The sequence below is a fragment of the Epinephelus moara genome, chromosome 20 (genome assembly GCF_006386435.1).
Source record: "Epinephelus moara isolate mb chromosome 20, YSFRI_EMoa_1.0, whole genome shotgun sequence".
In the NCBI taxonomy this organism is placed as follows: Eukaryota; Metazoa; Chordata; class Actinopteri; order Perciformes; family Serranidae; genus Epinephelus; species Epinephelus moara.
Genome location: NC_065525.1, coordinates 45,255,136 through 45,275,345, shown reverse-complemented (window position 1 = coordinate 45,275,345; position 20,210 = coordinate 45,255,136). Strand labels below are relative to the sequence as shown.

The 20,210-nt window shown below is 43.5% G+C and overlaps 1 protein-coding gene across 2 annotated transcripts in view; it reads right to left on the bottom strand.

The window, feature by feature from the left end:
* The window catches only part of lsp1a (lymphocyte specific protein 1 a), a 48,214-nt gene that overhangs the window by 15,948 nt on the left and 12,056 nt on the right, over nucleotides 1-20,210 (bottom strand). Inside the window, exons 2-8 of one of the 2 annotated variants that reach the window (XM_050072884.1) lie at nucleotides 14,800-14,946; nucleotides 8,390-8,804; nucleotides 7,972-8,114; nucleotides 7,580-7,820; nucleotides 7,066-7,203; nucleotides 4,330-4,373; nucleotides 540-621 (exon numbers count right to left, since the gene is read on the bottom strand). In XM_050072884.1, the coding sequence (XP_049928841.1) occupies nucleotides 540-621; nucleotides 4,330-4,373; nucleotides 7,066-7,203; nucleotides 7,580-7,820; nucleotides 7,972-8,114; nucleotides 8,390-8,804; nucleotides 14,800-14,946 (1,210 nt within the window). The remainder of the gene's footprint in view (nucleotides 1-539; nucleotides 622-4,329; nucleotides 4,374-7,065; nucleotides 7,204-7,579; nucleotides 7,821-7,971; nucleotides 8,115-8,389; nucleotides 8,805-14,799; nucleotides 14,947-20,210) is intronic. The other variant, XM_050072885.1, reaches the window with a different exon arrangement.

The window sequence follows — 20,210 nt, the reverse complement described above, 5'->3', positions numbered from 1 at the left end:
CAACCCATGGTTCCTGATACTTGTTTGGTTGTCAGAAACAAAAATGCTCGAGGGTATGAGCTTGGGGCAAATCTGGCAGATCAATAATGAGACAAAGTTGTGCAACTGCTCCTTGTGTCAGGCTGCAGCTTCTTCACTACAAGGTTTTACACAAAGTCCATTTCAGCAAATATCAACTACCTGACACAAATCCTAATGTTCCAGACCAATGTGACAGACGCCACGCCTCATCAGGTAATTTGAGTGATAGGTTCGTCCTCTGCCTCAGACTAGTTAGACTCTGGACTGACTTGTTATGATTTTTAACAAAGGTTTTAGGAGTCCAGATAAAAATGGATCCCTTTATTGCCATATTCAGTGGTGTCATCTGAACAACTCCAAATTAACTCCTCACAGTCAGAGATATTAACCTTTACTTCCCGTTACACACCTGTGGAAGTCTCCTGAACCCCCATCGATAACAGTGTGGCTTAAGGATGTTATGTCCTGTCCTAGATTAGAGAAAATAAGTTTGTGTGTGTGTTGTAGTGTGAGCTGACCTCCACAGCGTGGGCGTACTGCTCCAGCTTGTCATCGATCTTGGCCAGCAGGACGAGAGGCTGCGTCTTCTTGAAGCTGTTACTGGTTAAAAAAACAACACGACAGGTTCAGGATCAGATCATCACTGTGGACACCTGACGTCTCTTTGAAGGTTATCACACCTCCTCTCTCCACACTGCATCATTACATCACCTACAGTACACACAGTGAACTTGTGTATCATCTTGTTTTATTTCTCTGCTGAAGCTTTATCATTTTCAAACTGAGAGAAATATTCATGACTCCAGGTATTTTAGATTGAAGATGCTGAGCTTCATTTTATTCACATTTCTGCTAAATTCAGGCTGAAGTTTTTCACATTTTTTGAGAAAGATAGTCTTCATAAACGAACACCATTTTCATGATAATTGAAGCCTAAAGGTGAAAGCCCAACGTTAGACTATAACCTAACGCCTAATGTTACCACCATAAGACGAATGTAAAGCCGTGTTTGGCGAGATGAAGCTCTGTAGTCTCATTTAGCCACTTGTTAGCAACCACCTTTTTAAGCTTTAAAGTTCACGAGTGGGGGATTTACTGACGTATTTTATGTCGTAGAAGAAAACATGAAAGTCTCTGAAGCTGGTGTTCAAATTCACCACAGACCTTATTTCAGACATCTAACCAAAAACCCACTGACTTTGAGACGAGGGAACTGTAAGTGGTAAAATTACTTTCATGAACTTTTTGTCCTCAGAAGCTCCAGGTGTCTCAAAAAAACAAACTTCACCTAATTTCATTAAACAAAAGTTCCTAATTTATTGCCATAACAACAAGTTCTGTGTTTTCCCGTGTTTTTCTCTCGTCACTGTTATTTCCTCGGGTAAACAAATTTAAAAGTCTCATGTCAGAGCGACACATGTGGGTCAGTGAGTGATGGTGTGTATGAGTGCAAATCCAGGAGGGTTTCATTCTTTGGACCAGCTGTCTAAACTCAAACACTGAACCTCCTCCCTCACAGCTACAGCTTCAGATACGACTTCTGCTGCTGGATGATGTCATTGCTCCACAGCGGGGGAGGAAACATCATTCATCATCCAAATCTGCTGTTTCAACATGTCGGAGGCGCCGCCGCAGAGCCACGCCCACTTTTAAGAGGAGGTGTGCACATGATGATGTCATGGCTGGTGGAGTGAAACACAGCCTGAGATGACATCAGATCTGACATGTTCAGATTGATAATTGTAGATTCTGTTAATCTAGCTGCTCCTAATGCTGCTCAATTTTGTGTCTTCACGTCTTTAAATGCTTTTCTGATTTCCATACTCTGAAATCAATACAAATCTTTAACCTTTAGATCGATTACATGAGATTTAAATGAAAAGAGATGAGGAAATATATTTTGTGCAGCCCAGTCATCAGAAGCAAATATTTCCTCAAACACATCACATTTTTATGTTTTATATGTTTCATATCAAAGTTTCTAAAGTGACATAGCACAGCTGACTTTGTCATCAACAGGTGGAGGGGATAGTGGATGGCGTGTTGCCTACCCAAGCAGCAGACCACTCTTCAAGACCATAAAGCGACAAAACAGGCTGATTTCAGTGGGTCACTACAGCATTTGCAGCGACTCTTCAGACACCAAACAAGTGTGTTTTTAGCAACCTGTTGCTGTGTTTCCACCAGAGGTTGTGCCACAAAAAGCTGTTGTTTTTTACTGAGACATTGCTGCGTGTCCTGCCAGGAAAGTGTCATGAAACGGGATCGTTTTTTACCTAGACATCATAGTATCCTGTCAGGATAGTGCCAAGAAAAGTTGTACTAAGTGAGATATCACTATGTTACTTGTCGGGATAGCGTCGAAAAGCTGTTGTTATTTGTCGAGGCATCATAGCATTTCCTGCTAAGACAGTGTCACAAAAAGGTTTTGTTTTTTTACCTCATCATCACAGCATCCTGCCAGCATAGTGCCATGAACAGGTGTTGTTTTTTACTGAGACATTGCTGCGATTCCTGCACAAATAGTGCCACACAAAGGTGTTGTTTCATACCCCCAAACCAAGAGTTTTAAACCAAAACATGATCTTTTCCTAACCAGGAAACACAAGGAAATTAAGTTTCCATGTTAACACTACATAATAATGTACAAACGTAACCGTGGTTTGCATAAACATACAATGCCAACATTTTCTCTGGGGTCTGGGTCAGCAGCCCAGTGGATGGAGGCACAACACCGCTGCTGGAGTCAAAGGTTCAGCTGCCCCCTCTGAACACTGTCCCCTGCTCCTGGTGTACTTATTATAAAAGGAAAGCATCCACACAGAGGCTTCGCTCCTGCTGAGAGCTCCTCAGAGCTGATGACTTCGTGCTGCAGACTGCCTGGAGCCTCCACACCTCACCAACCACCAGAGAAAACACAGAGAACTCTGCATCTGGACAGAGTTAAGCCGAGCCATAAATCATGGTCTGAGGAGGGTGATGCACTGAGAGAGGTGGAGAGGTCACCTCCGACCCTCCGACCCTCTACTTCAGTGTTTACCTTCAGAAAAGTGAGTTCTCCAAATGATTAACTGATTGACAGAAAGTCACATTAATTGTTTGATAATCGTTTATGGTTCATCAGTTTCATATCTTCCATCCATTTTCAACAGCTTCTGCCGGGTCGCGGGGGCAGCAGGCTGAGCAAAGCATGCCAGACGTCCTTCTCCCCAGCAACACTTTCCAGCTCCTCCTGGAGGACCTCAAGGCGTTCCCAGACCAGATGAGGTATGTAATCCCTCCAGCATGTTCTGGTCTCTGCCTCGGGGCCTCCTACCACTTGGACATGCCCCGAACACCTCCAACTGGAGGCGACCTGATCTGATGCCCAAATGACTTCAACGGTCTTCTTTCGACGCAAAGGATCAGCGGCTCTATCTCTAAGGCTGAGTTCAGACACCCTTCTGAGGAAACTCATTTCGACCGCTTGTATCCATGACCCTCGGGGGAGTTCAAGTATCCCGGGGTTCATAAGTGAGGGTAGAATGGAGTGTGAGACGGATCAGCAGTTTGGCGTGGCATCTGCAGTTTGAGGTTGCTGTGCCGGACCGTCATAGGGAAGAGGGAGCTAAGCCAGGAGGCAAAGCTTTCGACTTACTGGTCCATCTACGTCCCAACCCTCACCTGTGGTCACAAGCTATGGTCATGGTCATGTTTCATATCATTATAAACTGAAATCTTGGGGTTGTAGAGTGTTGCAATCGTGGCAGGAAATGCAGCAATGTCTTGGTACAGAACATTTGCTTTCCGTGACACAGTCCCTGCTGGAAATACAGTGACAGGTCATAAAAAACATGTTTGGTTCCTAAGACGTCGCTGGAAACACAAAGATGACTCATGAACAAACACCACCTTTTGGTTTTGTTGGTCTTGAATGGTGGTTTGCAGCTCGGCAGGCGTCTCGCCTCACTGCAACGTCATCCACCATCCCCTCCACCTCCTAATGACAAAGTCAGCTTGTATACTATGACGTCACTTTAAGAAATGTTTAGTAAGACATGTATGAAATGTGCAAATGTATCTGTGGTTTTTTGTTGACTGATCAAAGTCAGTCATCTTATCTTGATTTTAAACGTTGCTCGAGGACGCTTCTTTACAACTAATGAACAGAACTTTATTTCAAGTTCAAGAGGTGATCCCAAAACATCCAAATATACCAAATACTGAACTTTGGGAGAAATGCTTCTTATGCATTGCACTAAACATCCAGAACATTTCTCGCTGACGGACTGATGCAGCCATAAAAAACAGATTAATGAGGATATTCACCTTTTCTTCAGCGAGCGGTTCAGCGACTCAGTTCTCTCTGTGATCTGAAAGAGAAGAGGAAGAAGTCTGAGGTCATTTTTTCTGAGGAACACAGGAAGTTTTCCATGTCGCCGCCTCGGTCCAGAAGTGTGTTAATTACAGTTCGGCTCTGCGCTCAGACCGCCGACAACCAGGTCCAACACAAACACAGCCGAGTCTGCTGGCCTCCATCAAACTGTACGAGTCATCGCAGCAGCTACACTGAGCAGAGGATGATGGGAAACAGAACAAGACACAGACTCAGACTGTGTATTTTTACTGTTTGCTTAGCTTGTTGTCAGGTGTATGAAATTAATCATGTTGCAGTTTGTATTTCTGTTTCAGTTTTCCCAGCTCGCGTGTGTCTCTTTGAATTTCCTTTTCATTTTGTCCTCTGAGGTGTTTTTTCTGGGATTTTTCATCTCAAAACTTCAGGATGTACTCTAAAATAAAATCTAAAATATCTTCAGGATTAAACCGCCTGTGGCAAGATAAGAATATAAGTAAACTCAACATTTATTCTCAGTACTGTACTTAAAACAGTTACTTTACATCAGTACTTTCCATTTCATGCTACTTTATACTTCCACTCCACTTTACTTTACAGATTAAGAGTTTATATACAAAACATCTGATTACTGTATAAAATATAATGCACTTACTCCTAACAACTGACTTTGTATTGACCAGCTATGACGGTGAAATGCTGCTTACTCATTAATGCACTGGCAAAAAAATAAAATAAAATTAAATTAAAAAATAAATAAATCTATTCTTATGCACTGGTTATGTTTACTTTTCACATCTGTACTTGTATCATTTTCAACACATTTTCTACAAGTAACAGATTATTTCTGCAACGTGCTATTAGTACTTTTACTTGAGTAACATATGTGAGTACTTCTTCCACCTCTGTGCACCTCTAGTCACTAAATGTGATGTTATCAGCATGACGTGGAGTGGAGTATTTTTGAAGTATTTTTACACTTAATTGAATACTATTGTACTTCTGTCAATGATCTGAGTACTTCTTCCATCAACTTCTTTGTACACGACAAGAAAAAGCACCCCCACTGTCAATGGTGACCTCATCTGTTTTTCACAGTCTGACACTCCCGACATCGTGACATAGTGTTTTAGCATTAGCAGCTCTTTCGGGCAGTCTGCTGTGAAACCCTGTGAAGGACTCGTGTTCTGGCTGCAGTTGTCACATGTTCGTCACATGTTCGTCACATGTTCGTCACATGCTAGTGAAGCTTTGTTTCATCAGTCGACTGATGTTCAGGACAGGATCAGTGTTTTCTGACCTCAGAGGTCAGCCTCTCGTCCTGCTGCCCAACACTGACTGAAAGCTGGAGTAGTGCGCCCACTGAGCTCCACTTTAACCAGCTGCAACAGTGAGGAACACATTAATGCGTCAACAGTTATAATCACCTAATATTATATATATTATCCCTAAACGGGACATTCTGCCTAAAGAGAAGTGTTGGTGCTTTATACCTTTGAAACCTGAGCAGTTTGATTTCTTTCAAACACATGGGAGGAAGACAACAAGCAGCTTAAAAAGAAATGACCCAAAAATAGCAAGGAAAAAAAAGACCTGAAAATTAGTTAAAAATCAATCAATCAATCAATCAATCAATAAAAAAAAAAAAAACTGAAAAAAGTACAAGCTAATTTTAAATACATGCTTATAATAATTATAAATACAGGTTTGTGCACACAGCTTTTTGAAAAATGATTTACAAATCTACCAACAGTTTGCGGAGCATTTCTTGCCAAGTTGCTCATTGACCTTTGTCCCATGTTTGTGACAGAAATCAAACCAAATTGTTTAAGTACTTGTGAAGGGTGTCTGAACGCAGTATGAAAAGGTGATGTCGCTCCAGGTTTCAAAGGGTTCAGTGTATTCTGATGAGAATTATTTAATTTGATTCTATTATCATGATTTTGTAATTCGAGAATGTTGTGAATCTCCACAAGCAGCTGATCAAAGGTGCAGAACACACAGGCAGCGTCATGCACATCAACATTTCCATCAAACATCACAAACTAACCTCCAAATACAGAGACAAAGTCCTGAGACATGTTTGCACACAACATATTTCAGGACTGCAGGAGCTCTGTAAGGATCATTAATAAATATCTGTGACCAAAGATTTTAACTTGTGGGAACAAGATAGAAAAATGTTCAGGACTTTGGTGACTCTATTCAACAGTGTTGTAAAACGCAGAGAGTCCACCTGCAGCTGGAACACATTTGGAGAAATTTCCCTTGAGGGCTTTCTACCAGAGACGGATCTATTGGTTAAGGATTGGAAAAAAAGTCGTGGTTTGGGTTCAAATTAATGGATTTGTCTTTCTGGGAGAAATCCTACAAGGAGAACTTCTCCCATGTGCAGCGGGCACAGTCAGATGTTCACAAGTCAAAGTCACACACCGGAAACATTTCAAGGATCCGTGAGTTCACGACATGCTTTTCAAACAAACACACACACATGCGACTTACAAGCTGAGCCTGAACCCATCAGCTGTGAAGATAACACACAGTTAACCTGTCACTAGGTTTGTTTACAGTAGTGACATCATCCTACACAAGTCAGTCTGTGTTAGTTAATGAAACTTAATGGGTTACAGAGTCCAAGGACAGTTCACCCAAAAAACACACTGGAATATGATTCAGTCGGAGCGGTGTGTAGCTCCTCAGGTGATCTTTACCTTGTGTGTAGAAGTTTTGGGGCTGAAGGGACTGAACGTCTCGTCTCCGTCCGAGCTGGACACACTCAGGCTCTTCATCCTCTCGGCCGCCTCCATCCTCCTCCTCTCGATGTCCTCCTTCATCTGCCTCCTCTCCTCCTGCGAGTCGCGACACAACACAGTTCAGCTCCACATTCCTTCATCAGCTGCACAAGTCTGATTATAATAATGACAGTGCTGTAGTGAAAACATTCGCACTGCACGTTTGCTTCACTTTAAATATGAAGTAATGGTTTTGTCACAGTCGTGACATCACTGATGACTTTAACTGTAACTTCACTGTTTATGTACATTTGATTACTGTGATTTAGCAGCACGCTCCTGTAGAGTTACTTCACTGTAATCTAGTAACAGCCTGTGAGGTGATAATAATGTAATTGATTACAGTTACATATTGGAACTTCCTGGAAATAATTTGCAGCGAGGTTTCATCTCTACAATCTAATAATAGAAGCCTTTAATGAGGCCCGGTCACCTCCTCTTTGGCCAGCCGCTGCTGCTCCTCCTCCTCCCTCCGACGCTCCTCCTCCACCCGCACTCGACGCCTCTCCTCCCTCCTCCTCTTCAGCTCCTCCAGCTCCTGCTCGGCCTCCACCTGCCTGTGTCTCAGCTGCTCCAGCTCCTGGCACTCCTTCTGCTGGAGGCTCTGCCGGATCTTCTCCAAGCGCTGCTCCGTCTCCAGGATGGCCTCCGCCTCCTCTGGCTCCACTCCTCTGCTGCAAACACCAGGAGGTTTTTAAATATCTAACACAGAACTCTTTAATTGTCTGTCTCTATTCTCAGATATCTGCTGCTTCACTGGCTGATAGAAGTTAAACATCTGAAGCTCAGTCTTCACTACAGCCTTCAATAAAACACATCACACACCTGGTGGAGTATTTTGTCTTGTTGTTCTTGTATGATGTCACTTCCTCTTTGGTTGCGTCTCCGTTGGTGTTGCTGTGTTTTGGCTCCTGGTGGAGAACCACCTTAGATGTGTAGGAGATTTTGACTTCTTTTCTTTTCTCCACCTGAACAAGAAGCGTTCAACACAACAGATCTTCTTTTTAAACATGTCGTGTCATTTTTAGTCAGCTGCCAAAAACCTGAAAGACCTGAATGTTGACTCTTAACTTGTGACTTTACGTGGTCCTGAAGAACTTCAGACTTGGACTTGTTTCAACTAACTTGAGACACGACAAATTATTTTCAGCCCAAATATCTTGAGACTTGATCCGACATTCATCTTAAATGACTTGAGACCTAACTTGGACTCGTGTCTAGTTGCTTAGAGAGGATCTCTTACCTCTGGATTCGGCCTTTGGATCTCCCTCCTCCTGGTCATCACCTCCTCTCTCTTCCTCTTCTCCTCCTCCTCCTCCTCCCTCTCCTTCTCTCTCCTCACTCTCTCAGCCCGGATGGCCTCCTCCTCACGCTCCTTCCTCCTCTTCACCTCCACCCTGGCCCTGTCCTCTTCTTCCTCTTCCTCTGCCTGCTCCTGTCTCTGGAGTCGGCTGGAGGACGTGACCGAAGCCTGGACGGTCTTTACGGGTACAGCTTTGTTTATCATGTGCTCCTCTTCTTCCTCGTCTTCCTCGCCTGCCTGGCTGAGCTCCTGCAGGCGCTGCTGCCTCCGTCTCTCTCTGCGCTGAGTCCAGTCACTGAAGCCTTCGTCCTCCTCCAGAGACGGAGAGCTGTGTGGCTTCAGTTCACCGTCGTACCTGAGGACGAGACGAGAGAGGAGAGTCAGGACGTCTCATTGACAGAAATGAACTGATATGAAACAGCAGCAGGAGGAATCGCTGCAGAGGGCATTATGATAAAACATAATTAAAGACACAGAGATAGAATACTAGTAACATGACTCAGCAGAAAATAGAGAAACAGAAAAATGAACATGGTGTCCTCAGCAGGTTACAGTTTGGTGTCATCAACAGCAAAAGACACTGTGCTCATCATAAGAGGATAAAACCAGTAAGATGATCATACAAACACACAATCATCTGATTGTATGTTGGTGAAATGGACTTTTATAGGAAAATATGTTTGGCTCAAGGGCACATGGGGATAAAGGGATGTGCTTTTCCTTATTTTCTGTCATATATTCAGTGTTACAGTGTTGGATGTTCATTAACTGTGGCAAAAGTTTCAAATAACGTTTTTTTCCTACTGTGGCTCCAAGCTGCCGTCAGCTCATGATGGATTTCTTTATATGTTCATCTGCTCCAGGCACACTACTGCATGTGTTCTCAAGACATAGACTGCTACATGTAGCTACATGCTAATGTCAGGGAAACATGTAAACTCATTTGCTGATGTTGTAAATTTCTCCCCGATTTTGGATCATATTCATGGATGTCTGGTTGTGAAGAAAGTGACGCTTTCGAGTGATGGTGCAGAATTGGATGGATATAGAAGCCTTCAAAAAGCTGACCAATGGAGGTCTTAAGGTGCAGACACACCAAACTGACATCAAAGAACTATCCAAGTAGCACGTACGTTCTGCGCCTGCGTGAGAGAGAGCGGAGTGAGAGAGTGGTACATCCTGTCAGCCGAGGGGTTTCCTATCTGTGCAGCCGAGCACCGCAGCACCTCCACGGACTATTACATCCAGACGGTCCCGGTGTTTCCTCCGCAGGCTCCACTTCACTCAGCTGCCCGATAAACCCGCTGCTTCTTCCCACTTTAACCTGAATAACAAACCAGGGCTCGGTGCTCCGGTTGGATCCAAACGGAGAGCCGGGGCTAGCTCAGAGACTAGCGGAGGCTAACTGGCTGTGCTTCCCTCCGGTCATGCTGCGGCTAACGCTCCGCTAGCCGCTCCCAGCTAGCTCCGGTTTGTTATTCAGGTTAAAGTGTGAAGAAGCAGCGGGTCTGTGGGGCAGCTGAGTGAAGTGGAGCCTGAGGAGGAAGCACCGGTTAGCCCCGGTTTCACTGCAGGCAGATTCACTCGCTACAGGGGCGAGGAATTAAAACCTGAACAGCCAATCAGAGTGATCTCTCTCACCGACAAGCTCCGCTGCCGATTCAACATGCTCAATCGGCCGAAAAGCCGCCGACGGCGAAGTGCCGACAGTGCGGGACACACCGCAAAAACTAGGCCGACAGACGCTCACCGACAGCCCGACTTTGGTCGACGGCCGACCGTCGGCTTGGTGTGTCAGGGCCTTTAAAGAGCCAGGCACCTAAACGGAGCATCCAACATGTTCTCATACCAAGTCATGACATATCGCTGCTTTGTCAGTGGACTTTCATGTCTACATATTACACACTAGTTATCCTTCTGCGTCTGCTGCTGATTTCCCGGGACGACGCTACCCACATCAAGACATCAACAGAAGCACGTGGTTAGGGTTAGAAAAAAGCCCCATCATGGTTTGGTTCTACATTCACACAGGAAGTCTCCCAGGTGAAAGTCTGGGGTTTGCTGGACCTATCTACCCTAACCCTAAATGGACTTTACAACTTCCTATATTACGTCGTTACAAGCAGTGTTTCAGACTGAAGCTGTCCTGTGGCATAACATAATGTGTTACAAACTGATGCCACCCGGGATCAGCGCATCATACCACTGCGAAAGGTGTCTTTTGGCAGCGCTACGTGACACCGAAATCACTGACAAAGCAGCAGTATTTATCAACTTCAGCATGAGAACTGGTGTTTCAGACAGAGGGTGAAGGCGTCCCAGCAAAATGTAGTTTTTTTTCTGAACATTAAAGCATGTAAACATTTTCTAGAAACCCAAAGTACAAGTATGAACCTGTAAATGACTGTAATAGATTAGCTTTCATTTTATTTTTAGTGACTTAACTTAAGCAGAATACGGACCTGTATAAACTTTCTTTCTTGAAGGATTTATTTTCCCTCAGCACCCTGATGTGGATGTCAGGACAATCATACTGCTCAATGTGAAAACACAATGTTCTTAAATCTTTTATTCAGATCAGAGGACTAAATAAAAAGTTGTTCTGACTTTATTGTACGTACAGTATTACTATAATGCTCATTAATTAATAATTCATAGAGAGTAAGGTAAGGTCAGGTTTAAGTGGAAACTGTTTGGGCTTCATTACCCAGAAATCCTTTTACAACATGGGGCTAATTTTCTCAGGAAATAAATAAATAAATAAAGTGACATCACTACGTGCAGCTCCCTTCCTTGCTGTTTGAGATTTGTCAATCACCTCTGTGAAACAATTTCTTATCAAACTGGCAGCAGATATAATTTGGAAAAACAGGCAGAAGTTACAGAGGCCAAAGCCAAGCGTAAAACTTTCCACTTCCCCACCCTGAGAAATGATGCATTCAGTGCCCTCTGAACGGCACAGCGTCCACCCTGCTGTCCATTTCAGAGTCTGTCCACACCCTTCAGTTGGCAGGGATGAGACACACTGTCTGCTCAGCTGTTGGAGCACTGAGATCTCTCTCCTGATGGAGGTTTATCGTGTTGATTTTACTCTTGAGAAGCTTCCAGGACAGGGTCATTAGTCCTGTGCTTTGGAGACGACAGGTGGGCTCCTGACAGCAGGTCTGAGCTCGTCTCAGGTCTCAGTTTCTGTCCGTCAAAAGGCATTAAGTGATTTTAGTAACAAGCCCTTGGGTGCTTCAGTAAACAGAGACTTAGCCCGACACTGAAACACCGCAGTAAAGATATCTGTTGGGTCAGATTGAGGCCGTGTTGGACCCGCGTGTTAATATTAGAGCTGCAGCTCCTCCGTGGTGGCTCAGTGCTGATGGAGCTCTGAACACAGGATGTGCAGATCATCAACAGTGACACCTCTGCAGCTCCACACCTGCCTCCCTCTGCAGCATCACCCAGATCTCTCTTATATAATGTTCAACCTTTATTTAAGTGTTGATCCAGTGAATTTAGGAGTGGACACATTCTCAACAATTAGCACAGTGTCTGTGGCTGCCCCCCCCCCCCCCCACTGAGTGAAAGTAATGAAAGTGTGTTTTGTGTTCCCAGGAGCTGACAGAAAGGAATTCACTCAGAATTCCCCAGATGATTAAGACGCCTGGCTGGCCGACGGAGCCCCCGCTGCATGATGGGAGTCTCTCAGCAGCTAATCAGCCTTAACGAGCGCCGATGTCTCTGTTCCTGTGTGTGTGGACACCTGGATGGATTCCTGACAGGAGTGAGTCAGGAAACATCTCCTCCTCCCTGGTGTAACATATTTTACTCGTCTTCTCACGGTCGGATCCTCTGTTGCAGGATTTCTGTCGTCAGTTTAAAAAATGTTCTCTAAGTATTTTTTTGTAATGATTTAAAAGAGTGTGTAAGAACGGCTCCTGAGGTTAAAACCAAACAATATCGTGCTTCCACTTTCCTGCCTGATTGAAATATTTGAAACCGTTTCAGTACTCATTTTCTGTCATATCATCGATTAGACCTGCGCCATCTTTAACTGTTGTTGTTTAACAGCGACCGGCCACATATCATGCCGACATTAAAGGACGCCTTTTTTCATTGGTTTCCGATGCTGCAAGTCACTGCCCAAGCACCGGATTTCAACGAATTCGGAGTGAGACCGAGATCAGTGGGTGACACATTCCTTCATCACCATGAACACACACTGTAGTGAATTTTGACTCACACCTTCCTGCTGCCACAAATACTCACTAGAGCAAGTGTGGATTAATCCGCTGTTGAAAATAGTCCCCGATAAAGTCACTATTTCCTCCTGTTTGTTTGGTAAAAACTACAGTGAGCAGCTGTTCTAGAAAATGAAACATGAAACTACATATTTGTGTTTTTACAGATTTACGTCTTCAATAGGAACCAATGGACCCACAGCTGAGAGCCACAAACAGGAAGTTGGTTAGTTTAAAAGATGGAATGACAAATTAATTGATGGTTGATTCAAAGACCAGATGTAGAGTCGTCGCGTAGCCGGACAGTTTAATCTGAGCAGAAGACTGATGGTTACCTCCACCAACATCCGTGGGTTTAAACTCTGCCTGCACTTGACCTCCGACCTTATCCAAGGCAGGAAATCATGGAGCAAAAGGGGGATTTCGAAACAGCATTACATCACCGCTGCCTCTTGAACAGAAAACCTTTCAATTACAGGCTGCAGCGGAGTGACCTCATGTCGAGTCACCGCAGCCTCAGACCAGCTGAGCCTGTGATGTGATGGAGGAGAAGGTGTTCGAGGTGCAGGCTGTAATCAAGAGGCCGAAATTAAAAGTCGTCTGAAACGCCACAAGCTTTGACATGGTGGTCGTTTACCCCCGAGACGCTTTGTAGTAAACATTCTTCTGAGGCTGTGTAATGAGAAAGCAGCTGTGTGTTTGTCTTCACTTCAGCACGACGGGAGGGAAGAGGTCATTTGCAGCTTTTTCCCACTGGAAACATTTATTTTATGGAACCAGACGAGTGTGAAACTGAGCGAGCGTACGACGAGGAGCAGCGAGGAGGAGAGAGGGGGAAGCTTTAAGTTTCACAGCTGTAAAAATGTGACGACAAACTCTTTAAACTCGCAGTTATCACCAGAGACAAATAACACACAGTCGCACAGTTAGCAGCTCGTACAGGAAGTCGTTATACATGAGGCGAATGAGTGAATAATGTTCTGCACTTAATAACTTCCTGGGTTCCCATGAGTACATGAGCGAGGAATTCATCCACTGTTTGATGTCATATCTGCATTTGACATGTGGAAATAATTAAATGTGGAAGTCTGGAATCATGCAGCTCCAAGTTTGGTGACTTTTACATTTAAGATATTTAAGAGTATTTGGCTCACAGACTGGAATGTAACTAAGTACATTTACTCAAGCACTGTTCTTTAACAGAAATGTAATGTACTTTATCCTTCTATGAAACTACATTTAAGAGGGAAATATTGTACTTCCTCCACTACCACAGCATCACTAGCATGGTGAAGGAAGTATTCAGACTGTTTACTACAGTAAAAGTAGTGCACTAATGTGTCCGTCACTTAAATGTTAAAACAGTGGATCCCAACTGGTCATTAGCTCAGGGTCCACACAGTTTAATATATTCAACGTCACACTTGTGTTTGGCCATGTCGTTGAGCTAGTTTGCCGTCTCTTCTGAAAGGCTTTTATTCACTCACTCTAGAGCAGGAAATGACCCTACAAAATAAGAGCTTGTTCCGGAAATTCACTGTATTTCAAAAATAAAGTGTTTTTTTTTTTGTTTTTTTTTACAAACTTGACAGATTTGTGAGTCAGTTGCGGTCCATTCAGAGCGGACCAGCGACCCACCAGTTGGGAACAACTGGCTTATAAATCCAGTGTGTAAGATTTAGGGGCATTTAGTGGCGTCTGGCAGTGAGGATTGCAGATTGTAATCAGCTGAAACTTCTCCTGGTTAGAATTCCTTCAGTGTTCATTGTTCAGGAGGTTTTTACCGGGAGCCAGATTATCCACAGAGGTCTCTTCCTCTCCTGAACAAACAGACCAGCTGATTTAAACCAGTAAAAACACTGAATAAAGACGTTTCACTGTAAAAAGAAGTTAGTGTTTTTCTGGCGCTGCTCATCATAGAAGAGCTTCTGACAGAAGCCGACATGAATACGCAGTGTTTGGTTTGACTGTTCTGGGCTACTGTAGAAACATGGCAGTGCATGACTGAATCCTACACTGGACCTTTAAAACACCTTCGAACTTTGCTTTATAAAGCGCTGTTTCAAATATGATTAGTATTATCATTGTTATTACAGAGAGTGTGGAGCTGTTTTTACGTACATGCTCTCCTGTGCCGTCGTCTCGTTCTCCTGTGAAGACTCTCCGGCCAGCGAGCCTTCGTTGTTCCAGCGTGAGGCCTCCCTGGCTCGACGACGGCGCTCCCTCTCCACCTCCTCAGCGTCCTCCATGCTCCTCTGAGCCGTCAGCCTGCAGAGGAGAGAGCACACAGTACAGTTAGCAAGGCTGGGAGAGTAACAGAGTGCCTTTACTCAAATGTATCAGTAATCGAGTACTCTCATTTTCCAAGCAAAATATTGGATATGGTTATATAGATTTAAATTTAACCTGAGATGTCCACTCCACCCAGGCACCATTATTCACTACTTCCAAAATGACAGATAACCCTACTGAGGATCAGACTTGACACCAGTTTGGTCACAAACGTGCAAATAAATATGACCACAAAAAAGATCTGTTTGATCAAATTAAGTGATTCTTTGTTTGAGGACTGCAACGAATGATTTTCATGATCGCTCAGCTCAGCTCGTGGTGCCTTCAGTCAGTATGGCCCAACTCTCTGGAACGGACGGATCTTTTTTCACAAGCTTTTTGTTAAGTTTTTAAGCATGTTTTTATTTGTTTTAGGAATTAGTGTTATTATTGTTATTATCTCCCCTTTTTTAAAGAATAATAATAGTACCCAAATATTTTCTTTGTTTTTTCATGTCCTGCTTGTTTCTATATGTAATACTTTATTATCTGATGTGATATTTTATGTTTGTCATGTTTGATGTGTTTTAAGCACTTTGAGTTGAAGCTCATAGCAGGAAATGTGCTTTATAAATGAAGCTGACGTGATTTGAAAAATGTTCTCAATTAATTTATCGTAAAGTGTCGAATCTTTAAGACGATTAACACCTTTAATAATTTACAACTTTATTTATCCTGAGAAAAAATGCCGCAGTACAAAGTAGGAGCACTGCAGATACAAAGCATGCAATTTACAAAAAGACTAAACAGCAGATTTAAAATGCGACTGCAAGGATTCATCAATTATTAAAATATTACAATATATACAATAATATCTCCACAAAATGTTATTTACGTGCTGGCAAATGACCTGTGTTTTTATGAAATGAGCGATCAGAAATGAGACATCGATTTATCAGAAACTGAAAAATCTGTTTCTTAGCTCGATGACACAACTCCCTAAAACCCCACATTTCACTTCAATGCTGATGTTGACACGTCATGAGTGTTTTTCCGTCCTCACAGATGACGTCTGTATTCAGTGGTGGTTGGGAAACAATAAAAGCTTCAATGGGAAACATTTGTCACGTATCACACTCTGACTCAGAGCCGTCTCTCAGGATTTCTCAACAAAGACTGTGTGAAGTGGTGAGGAGGCCGAGATCCGGCCAGACGAACATCTGCCGAGCTTCGGACGGGAAATGTTTACCTGCGGGATAAACACACGTGCTCTTCACCTCGTGTGCAGCGTGACATCACAGTATTTATTTCAAACACTGTTAATCTTTATTTATGCAGAGACGACGTGCCAAACCTGAACACACACACACATGCATGAGTGTTCGTCTCCACAGCGGCTCAGAGAGCTTTGATCCAAGTACTTCACACACTTTAAAACATTTTATTGTTTGTTTGATCATTAAGATCTGCATCAGGGGTCGGGACTTTGAGATCATGGTTTTTACGTCAGCGTTTTTATGAGCAGATCCTCGATTAGTTTGCACGAAGCAGCACATGTATCTGAGCAGCAAACACATGTTGAACATTCAAAAACTGTTGCAGGAGTGCCTTTAATAAATACTAAACTATGTCAACTCAGTCTCACTCCCAACTCGTCAGATACCAACACTTGGTCAGTGGCCTGTCAGCGTCAGAAACCAACAAACAGAGGCATCCTCGAGTGGCGGTATAAGACGCCATGGGCAGCGGCATTTGTTGATGCTCAGAAAGCCAATAAAACATGACAAATATTGTTGCATAACTACTGAGAAAGGTTCAAATCCATCCTGACTTGTTTCTCACTGCACAGAAGGAAACATGTATCTACTCATGGATGAGAGGCTCGTGCACGTGACAGTGTGACATTAGTTAGCTCAGTGGTGCTAGGTGAGTTAGCAGTACATGCACGCTTCCTTCAGTGTGGTCATTGGGTTGGTGGGTGTAGTAAAGTAGAAAGAAAATAGTCCCTAAATGAAACTGCTCACAACAAGGTCTGTGGATTATCTTGAGTCACTGAGTCGTGATCTCAGGAAAGAGACGTTGATGTTGAGTATTTATAACATATTTTTTTGGCACTTTGAGCGCCACAAGAGGAGTGACATCTAGTTCCATTATACTGGAGAGAAGGCTGACATCTCTGAGGCCGAAACTATCTAGACTGATAAATAGCACCACAGGTAAGAGGGAAAATATCAAGATTATTGGGTGAACTGTCCCTTTAGTTTTTAAACCTTTAGATGTATGAGTGTGAGCTGGACTGCAGCTTGTGTTAATGTTGATCCTGTTCAGCTTCAGTAGAGACAGTTTGAGGACTAACAGCTCAATGAGCTCCATGTGGCAGCTCAGGTGTCGAGTTACTGGACTCACATTTGGCTTCTGGGTCAATAACAGACCCCTAATGGCTCCATCTGTTCCTCCACCCTCCACTCTCTTTCACAGAGGGGTTGATGAAGGTGGGGGTCACTGTGACTTCTGACCTCTCAGCATCTTCACACACAAAACTTATATCTGCACCTTCCTGTGCTCTCAGGGAAAAAAACTGATTCATAAACAAGAAAAAAAGTCTTCGGGCGTCGGTGGCTTAGTGGTAGAGCAGGCGCCCCATGTACAAGGCTGTTGCCGCAGCAGCCCGGGTTCGACTCCAGCCTGTGGCCCTTTGCTGCATGTCACTCCCTCTCTCTCTCTCGCCCCCTTTCACGCTTGACTATCCTGTCAAATAAAGGCTAAAAATTCCCTTAAAAATATCTTAAAAAAAAAAAGTCTTCATGTTCTGCTCCTCCTCGCTGTTTAACACTTTCCAGATTTTGTCACATTAGATTTCTGTTTCTTCTGTTTTCCACCCAAGATCTCTGTTGTAAATATCCTGAAACACATCTAAACATGACAAGTGTGTGTGACAACGAACTGGTTTAGTTTCTGCAGCTGATGAAGGAGACTGGCTGACAGCAGATTAATATAAAAGCAATCACTGGATATCAGTTAATGATCCATGGGAACGCTCTAAAACCATTTCGACACAGTACTGGATCAAGGTCTGGGCGCACTTTTCTATTCATCGCATCCTTGTATACCAATTTAAATCGGCATCTCTGTACAAAAAGTAAGCAAAATACATGAAGCCAATATAATAACGACTTCTTAAATGACAATGTTAAAGTAGTGACGAATCTCCTGATCCAGAGTTCTGTCATGATCAGCTGAATCTGCAGCTGCTCTCAGCTTTACAGAGATTTAAAGAGAGTTTCAGCTCTTGTTTTCCTCCCTGGCCACAACTCTACTGTTGTGCTTCACTGTCACTGCTCTCAGAGCGTCATTCCCAGACACAAGAGGCATCAAGCTCTGTATGAAAGGGACAACCAGCAGGACGGCACCACAGGTGGCACAGGTGTGACATTTCGACGGCATGTTATGCATGCAATCCACTGCGAGAGATTTAAAAAGTAGCTGATAGCAGTTAGTGGCTAACTTCAAGGAAGAAGAACAGCAGCTGTAAATGTCTGCAAAATGGGATCACAGTGACGTTTAGGAGCTCCTTCCCTCTCAAGGAGATGATCAGCCGCCGTATAACAGGGACGGTAAATGACTGTTATTGCCATTTCAATGCCATTGTTATTGTTTAGAAAGCGCTCTCAACACGTATGTTCAACCAGGTCTCACTCCAAAGTTGTCAAAATCTGGCACTTTGGCAGAAAGCTGTCCTTTAAGGTTGGCATGATACGTGGCCAGTTGCCATTATAGTTTTATGGCACGCAGCGGTGTCAGGGGGAAATGCGGCGGGACAAGAGCGAAAGTTAAGGTGGCAGAAGTGAGAGAAGGGTGGATGGGTCCAACAAACACAGACTTTCACCCAGGAGAGCTGTGTTTGTGTCCCGTAAGATTCTAAAGCCAAACCCTGTTCTTTTTTTGGTGGCGTTGTTTGGTTCTTTGTAAAAATGCAAAGGTGGCATAAAAAAGGGACTTCGTAGTGCGATATAGTGATCTCTGTGTAAAAAGAGCTGTTAGAGACTAGCTGGTGAACACAGTGAAATATTCAGCAGCTAAAGAGACAGAGTTGATGGACACCAAAAATACCCGACCTATTTGAATAAATGGAGGAAATAAATCTGAGATGTGGGTGCATGGTGATCCAGAGTTCTGTAACTAATAAGCTCTACACTAATCAGCATCACTTCCTCCTCCTCCTCCATTTGTCTCCCCGAGCTTCCTGTGAGCAGATGGAGGGACGAGCAGAAAGGAAGTGAGTGAAGCGACGGAGGTGGAGAGGCCGATCAGCAGCTGGATGTGGGTCAGAAACTCTCTGATAGAGGCTGGAAGCTGCAGATAAGCAGCGGTCACCGGGTCGGCACGATTCACTCAGGATGTGCAGTTCAAGCAAGAGCTGACATTCAAAACAAAAGGTTCTAAAATATCAAGACCTCTGAATCGCTGCACACATCTCAGATTTGTTCAGCGGTGGAAGAAGTACTCAGATCCAGGATTGATCTTGCTGCTGCTGCTAAGATGCTCCTGGATCGCAAAATATCTCCCTCTGGTGTCCAAGCACCAAAGACTTCTGTTAAATCTTAATCAGCACAGCTCATCTTTTAATGTGTACACTCATACTCTGTATTAAATATGATCTTTACTTTATTCCTCTGTCTCTCCTGATAGAAATGACTTTGTCATCAGGAGGTGGAGGGGATGGAGAAAGACGTGACACTTGCCAAGTCTCATCACCAAACGACAAAACTGGCTGTGATTTCACAAGTCATTGCGGTCTGTCTAGCACCTTTTTTAGCCACCAAACGTGTGTATTTTTTAGTGATCTATTGCCATTTTTCCAGCAGGGATAGTGCTATGAAGAGCTGTTAACCCTAGCGTTTTTAAATTGTAATGTTTCAATGTATCTGCAGAAAATATACAATGCCAACATTTTTATCTGGCGACTGGATTTGTTTGTCAGTGTGGAGGCTTTATATATTACAGTAATTATCATATAATGCGGTAAAAAGTACAATATTTCTCTCTGAGATGTTGCAGAGTAGAAGTATAAAGTGGCAAGATGGAAGTATGTCAAAACTGTACTTAAGTACAGTACTTGAGTAAATGTTACATCCCATTGCTGCCTTTTTGTACAATTTTACTTTGAGATTTTTCTGCTAATACTTTTGTACGTATACAGAAATATATTACATGAGTATCATATGGTTTTATATGTTAAACCATCCGGTCTCACTCCAAAG